Source organism: Cyprinodon variegatus, unplaced genomic scaffold, assembly GCF_000732505.1.
Source record: "Cyprinodon variegatus isolate N-32 unplaced genomic scaffold, C_variegatus-1.0 Scaffold440, whole genome shotgun sequence".
NCBI classification, from domain to species: domain Eukaryota; kingdom Metazoa; phylum Chordata; class Actinopteri; order Cyprinodontiformes; family Cyprinodontidae; genus Cyprinodon; species Cyprinodon variegatus.
In genome coordinates, this window is record NW_015150893.1 from 558,198 (window position 1) to 565,969 (window position 7,772).

General features: G+C 37.8%; 1 protein-coding gene across 1 annotated transcript; it reads right to left on the minus strand.

Annotated features, from left to right (window-relative positions):
- Positions 1-9: 9 nt before the first annotated feature.
- sdf2l1 (stromal cell-derived factor 2-like 1) lies at positions 10-6,689 on the minus strand. Its single transcript, XM_015388887.1, has 3 exons — positions 6,431-6,689; positions 4,743-4,939; positions 10-933 (listed from the first exon to the last, which is right to left on the minus strand). The coding sequence occupies exons 1-3, from the start codon at positions 6,657-6,659 to the stop codon at positions 655-657; spliced, it is 705 nt and encodes a 234-aa protein (XP_015244373.1). The 5' UTR covers positions 6,660-6,689; the 3' UTR covers positions 10-654.
- Between the last annotated feature and the right edge of the window lie 1,083 nt (positions 6,690-7,772).

The window sequence follows — 7,772 nt, forward strand, 5'->3', positions numbered from 1 at the left end:
CGGCCAAAATCCCAATATCGTGCATCCCTAGTTCAGACGTATTATAACAAATCTGTGTAATTAAGACTTTTTAAGGCTTAAAATCACTTATATGTAAAGAAACAATGTACTAAACTCCACAAACTCAATCAAATTATGCCAGATGAAGACACCAGAGTTATGGAACTAAACTTTATAACCACAGAAAGGAGTTAAGATGCCTGGTGGCACACCTGATTACAGATTTTTTTTTTATCAGAAGAAATCAAAGTCTGTCAGAAAGTTGTACTGTGAATGTAAACGCCATCAGCACTTTCAGCAAGTTTTCCCTTCTTAAGTCAACATTAAATCTAATCATTGATTGAAGCAAACCTGTATTAAAACACAGTCTATTTGAAGGAATGACACTGGATCCATTTCTAAACAAACTCAGTAAAGAACAGGAGTGAACTGAGGACATTCAGGACGGGTTAAACGCCATATGCGTTATTAAAGTTTGTGTTTTCTGAAAAACACACTTTAACGGGACTACAGTGTGTACAGATTCAATAGACATCCCCCCCCCAGGTCACATTAAAAGTCATATCTACATCACTCAAAAAAACGTTTGGCTCAGGGAGCTGGAAAGCGCCGCAAGAGAAGAGAGCACGTCCAAAATCAACTATTCAGCTCATGTCAGAGTTCATCATGCCGCAGCGGCTCCTGGCTGGGCTGAATGAACACGCCCTCCATGGTGCGCCACCAGTTGTGCTGGTTGGGGGAGCTCATGCCGTGCACCTCCCGCTGTCCACGGATCGGGTGGCCGTACTGCTCGCCTGTAACGCTGAGGAAGACTTCTGTGCCCAGATGTTTGAAGCGTACAGTTTCATCCCGCTCCCAGTAGATCCCATCGCATTGGACGGTCCACACATCTAGATCGTCCCCCTCTCCGTTCTCTCCGAAGGCGCTGACCTCCTGCAAAAACAAAATCAGTTAAAGGGAGTTCTTCTTTGTATTCAGGCAGGAAATACACCTTTTAGTTATGTGAATCAGTCAGTCAGTTGGCAGTTATTTTTAAAGATCCTATATTATGTAAAATTCACATTATAAACATTCTGTAACAGCCATGTAAGCTGTCCACAGCGGTCTTAAACAGCCCATTGGTTGAGCTCCGGCCTTCTTCTCATGCATTATTCTGCAAGCCTAGCCGCTATCTTTATGAACTCTGACTGGTTGTCATGGTTGCAGGTTGGGGGGACTAGCCTTTGGGAGGATGGAGGCATGGAAAGCCACAAAATCTCATCCAGAGGATGGCTGAATACGTTGATTTTTGGTAAAGACTGTAGGCAAACCCTGAGAGGAATTTTCCTGCACAAATTGCAAAATCTTTAGCTATTTGACTTTTTTTTATTGCTCAGAAATGTATGAATCACAAAGAAATTAAATTAAACAAGCAAAAATTGTCCAATTTCTGTAGAAAAAATATTTATAAATCATCGTCAATTTAAAAGATGAAGGTTTTATATTATTTTAGGGTTAATAGCTGGATGTTTTTCGTCCCATCACCAAATGTAAAAAACTAAACATCACAGACAAAAGGTGAATATATTGGACATTATATTCTTGATTTAAAGAAGGTTAAAACTGTCATTTTTGAAAGGAAAAAAAAAAATCCCAGTATTTCTTTCTAAATGTATTTCTGCATCAGTCACAAACCTAATTTGGAATTGTGAACAAGGGTGACTGAAAGTTTCTCTGAGGGCTGTAATCTGGCCCCTGGGTCCCACTTTGAACACCCTTTTAATAGTTTGTTTTAACTGCAGTAACATAAATCAAACTATTTTAAGGACCTAGAGTATGGCAGGTTTCCTTTTCCTTGTAAATATTTACTTTTGTAATCCTTCATCACCCAGCAGGTGTGGCAGACAAAACCTTCCCTGGGGGTGAATTGTTCTGGGACGGGAAACTAGCAGGAAATTGATTTGGTGGTCGGGTTGATTGAAATACCTGAATTTTTAAGTAATATATTGTTTAATGTTATCTCTTTTTACTGTAAATATTGTTGGATTACTTTCAATCTTCCAGTAGTGGTTTCAGGAGAATTTATTTGCAGATTGTTTTTTTTTTTTTTTGTGTCAACGTTGCGTAAAAATACAGGAATTGTTTCCATTGACGTCAGCTTGGGTTTGTGTCTGCTGTGTCTGTTTGGGTGCTGCCTCCAGAGCTGCTCGACTAGTATGACAAGCATGTGACACGCGTTTCAGATCGTCAACAATTCAAACCTTAGACATTTAAATGTGAAAAATACATCCATCATCAAGACAATAAACACTATCTTCTCTGTGCTTTATGCCTTAGTTTTAATACACAAACATTTATCCTTGAACTCTTCTAAGCGAAACCTCTGATATAGTAGTAATATTAAACATCATTAACATTATAATGATGATATAGTTAATTTTTCTTCACAGCTTTTGGTATATTTTTACATCCACTTATGTAATTACCAACACTTTTATTTGTTAACCGTTTATCATATTTCTAATCTACGTAATAGGTGTTTGTCATTCACCACATGGCCTCTAGGTGTCGCCAAAGGGGCCAAAAAATAGGGAGAAGTGGGCAAATGCCCAGTTGCAGGATTGCTGCAGGATTTCACACATCAGAAGCCCTTTGTGGAAAAAGATGTTCAGGATTGATGAACTTAGTCAAGAAGAGCAAATGGAGGCTGTCGTTTACTCAGATTTACCAAAAGTGTACAATGACGGAGAGGTCGATGGACCGGTCTGATGACAATTAATTCTCTCTGCACAATTCGTTTGGTGAGGTCAAAGTTCATCCTAAACATCAACATCTAGGAATGGTGGTGGGGATTATCTAACAGCTCACCAGTATGAACGTGGCGCTACCCTGCAGCTGAGTTGGTATAATGACTGCTCTAAGTGGGTTGCTCTGTCAGCTAAAGGCATGTTTTAGAGCCTCTACACTCCAGGTAACGATTAATTGCTTACTAAATTAGTTGATTATTTCAATAATCAATGAATCACTATTAATCAAATTTATTGTTTCAGCCCTAATCTTTATAATTTTGGAAATTTGCGTGTTTATTCTTGTAAATATGCCACTTTAAAGTCAAAAATTTAAATTCCATTTTTTCCCCCGTATTTGAGTGGCCCTAATAGCGCCGTAGCAGTGCTAGCAGCTCCGCTAGCGGCTCCAACACATACAAAGCTGCACCCTAAACTTGCGCTATGCTATCTGATAACAGCTGATGGTCCAACTCTGCTTCATCTCTCGATATGGACTCAAATCTATCTGTGGAAACCTCTGATTCTTGTCGGCCACTGGAGCAGCTGTCATTTACCTGTCATTCCACTTCCATGTCAGAAAAAAAAAAAAACAAGCACAATTTTTTATGTATTTCTTAACAACTAATTTAAGCGGTGTGATATATTTCAAAAGTGTTTAATCAATGTGAACTACCCAGACATAAACATTCATTTATAATAAGAAAATTCCAGACTAATAAGAGGAAAAAGGTTAAACTAGAAGTAATGGTGATCCAGCAGCCAGCTATAATAAAAAATTATCTATACATAATCTATCGTTAATTTGAACTATTCAGCTAAGAAAACTTTCTGAAAAAAACGAGAGGGGAAAAACTGGGTCACGGTATCGGTTCTTCTCCCTCTCTCGTCTTTCTCCTTTTCTTTACATTTTTGAAACCCAGACTTTGGGGTGCAGCATTTTTCAGCAGCAGACATTTTTTACCAAACTGCAGATTATTTCCACATTTTCTTGTTAATTAGTTTATTTCATTATCACTGTGTCAAATGATGTGCATGTGGCATTTAAGCCCCCGTGCGAGCGAACTGATGAACCTGATGCGATAAAGGAGCTGAGGACAAAACCAGTTATTGCAATTTCACGGGACGGGGGGAGGGGTGTTAATATATTGATGCTTTTTCTTTTCGGGATGCACAATATTGGGATTTTGGCCGATATCCGATATTTTAAAACTCATGTAGCCGATAACCGATATCAATACTGATGTTAAAGCTGGACAAAAATAAGTAGTCATTGAAAATAGCAGTTTTGTTATCCATTTCTGACACTTTGAAAAATAATATACTCAAATATATTTTCATATGCTGATATCAAATTGATTTTTAAAAACGCGGTATCGATCTATTTTACTTTCAAAATCTGGTGAAATTTCATCGTTCTGTTACAAACTCTCGTGATATTTTGCAAATTCTTGTGAGATTTTGTTAGTAAAATAGATCGATACCGCGTCAATATATCAACATATAAAAATATGGCAACATTTGGTGAATTTTCGGAGGATTTCGTAGCATAACGATGACATATAGCAATATTTCATTAGTAAAAGAGATTGATATGGTGTTTTTAAATGCCAATATATCAGCATATGAAGATATTGGGATATTTTAATGTATCAATATTTTTTCCCTCGTCTTTAGAAGTTTTTAAGTCTGTAAAAAAGACGTTTTTGAGGAAGAATACTTTAGAAACTCAGAAGCTGATCAAATATCGGGTTAAATATCGGTGGGGTGGCCGATGTCCGATATTCAGTTTTAAGGCCGATACCGATAGGGGGCCGATTATATCGTGCATCCCTACTTTTTTTTCACTGTTTACTGCTGAAAAATGAGGGAGAACATGAAGATTATTTATTTTACTGCTGATTCTTTTCATATTTGAAAAATATAGCAGGACCCCCCTCAGTCAAGGGCCCTTAGAATCATCTTAACCACTCTGACCTGGTTGTTAGAGATGGGAGAGCTGAAGTGGTGGGTGTGAAGGTTTCGGTTGGTCTTCATGTGTGTGATCCGGATGGCCTGACCGCATTTGATGGCCGAGCCGCGCTGACATGGATGCCCTGGCTTCCCACGGATCTGCCAGTAACTGTTGGCATCGTCTGCGCTCTCCACGCCGGTGACAGACTGCTGTCCGCTGCCTGCAGAGAATCATCAGGAACTCATTTAAAGCTGTAGCTGTGTCCCGAAAAAACAAATCAAATGATGTAAAAGCTCCTTGAAGGAGAATCTGCTGAGGTAAAGCCCCCTCTCAGGTTTGAGAGTTATGATTTAACAATCCTAAAAACCTTTTTTCTGTTTTAAACTCAACGTTCAAGTCAAGCTACTGGCTCTAAGTTATCCTGATTAATCTAAGGATGTCTGGGCTTTGGAAAAACATATTTAGAAAGGTTTCAAACCCAAGATGCTGAGATGTGGCAGCGCCAACTTGAAGCTCCATTAAACGTGTCCCTGCTGTACAATATCTATACTACTATGGCAGGCGCTTATTAAAAGCGCCGTCCTCTTAATTGTTCCATTTGTTGATCTCTAAAACAAAACCACATTCAAAACTACATTCCTAATAGCTAGAAATGTACATATATATATATCCTAAATTAAATTTTTGCTAGCAAAAATTCAATTTCAGGATGCCAAAAATATAATTGTACTAGTAAGAATAAACCTTCAAATACTTAGAAATCTTTACAAATTTTAAGTGGCCGTTTTGACATTTATTAGCTTGACTGAATATATATTTCAGATGTCTCAAATACATTTCTTCCTAGTCAAAGGTAGAAATGTATTGAGGCTCTATTACAGAGATCGGAAATTAGAATTCATCCTCATCAGATTGCCTTTTTAGATAGGAAGAATGCTATTTTAGAAGTGAAAGTCAAATACACATGAATGGGAAACGTGACGTCATTTATACTAGTAAGAGTTACATTTCAGAAATCTGAAATGTTTATTTTAAATAGGACTGATGTTATATTAGATATCTGAAATGTTCATTTTGACTAGGAAGAAATGCACTTGAGACATCTGAAATATATATTCAGTCAAGCTAATAAATGTTAAAACAGCCTGCCATACACAGATGGTCCAAAAATAAAATAAGCTGGTTACCACAGCTGCACACAGACCTGGCTGACAGGATGTACCGTTGCTCATCTGCCTTTCAAAATAAAAGCACAACGTGCCGATTCCTGGGGTAATGATGATAATAATATTACAAAAAAAAAATAATAATAATAATAATAAAACAAAAGAAAAAGCCTAGCTAAAAACAACAGAAGATGCCTGGAAGCAAAACCAACCAGGAGGCAATACACCTTCATAATGATGGAGGGAGCAAAAACCTTTACATAAAATTGTATATTAATAAAGAAACAATAAGCGAACAATAAATTGAGTAATTAAGCATTTATTCGCCATCTACAGCTTCATACTATAATAAATCAATTTAGTGAATCTCTGCGGGCCTTAAAGGATGTCAGGATGCAGCTCAGCTGTTATCTATCGGAGCTCTGGAGCCACCATCACCGACAATACTGAAGCTTTTCACCCAAACAGCTGCATTTAACCGGTTAAATAAGACCAACCAGCTCTTTTATTAATCGGTGGTAATTTGAATTGAGTCGCGCCGTTACCTGATCCGTATTTGACATCGTGTGAATGGAGGCGGACGTTGTGTCGCGTGTTGAGCAGCTTGACCAGCGAGCCGCAGGTCACATAGTTCAGCTCCGACTCTTTGCCCTGACAGCCGGACAGCAGCAGCAGGAACAGCGGGAGCAGATGGAGCAGCAGCCCGCGAAACAACCCGCCGAACAAACACAGCCTCTCCATGTTAGCGGCTCCGCTCTCAGAACCGGCATACATCCTCAGCTTCACCGACTCCGTCACCGACCAATCAGCTTCTCTACCTCTGTCCGCGACCAATCATCGCCTGACAAGTCCGAAAACACGGAAATAAATGTCAGCTTGTGATTGGTCGCTCTACCCTTATGTTTCGTCATGTTTACGAAAAGCCGGAAGACGCAATAATGTATATTTTTCTACAGAAATATAAGATTTTTTGTAAGAACAATCAAATACCTAATTTACCAAACATTGTTTATTTAATAAAATTATATAAACGGGGAATATCAAGGAAAGTGAAGACAACCATTTTCTGAGTCTTCAGTGATTTATTTAAAATGTTTAAAAAAAAAAAAAGTATCTTTTTAGATTCTAGATTGGCTTTGGATTTTTTTTTTTATCATAAGAGACCACAGAAATCATGGCCAGAGATTTCAGAGGAATATAAAATATCATCAGGAATGTATATTAAATAAAAGTGATATCAAATATGATCAGAAATTAAAAAATAATGCAGGCCTAACAAGTTTTGACCATCAGAATGAGGGAAAAAGGAACCATTCATGATAAACATTGTTATAATGGGCTTTATTACAATAAAAATAATAATAAAAAATGTGTATGTATGTATATATATATATATATATATATATATATATATATATATATATATATATATATATATATATATATACACACTTGAAAATTTAAACCATTAAATATCTGGCAAAGAGAAAAAAAAGTATATATTTTTTCAACTAATTCCCTGAAAGACTCCAGGTTCTGCAACAAATTTTCATTGTGCGGCTTTATGAGGTGCTGTTTTTTTTACTTTGTTTGGTATTTAAGTGGGATGTGCTGTAAAAACATATGATATATTTTGTTTTGGTGCAAAAAACAAAACTATATAGACCTTCCTTTTATGACTCTGTGGTGGCATCAGCCCTCCTCTACGCTGTCGTCTGCTGGGCCCCTGGCAGCTCAGAGCGGGACAGAAAGAGACTGAATAAGCTGGTGAGGAAGGCCTCTTCTGTCCTGGGCTGCCCTCTGGATTCGGTGGAGGAAGTGGCTGAGAGGAGGATGCTGTCCAAACTCAATATGTGACCAGTGAATTTCTCCGCTGTGAGATCAATA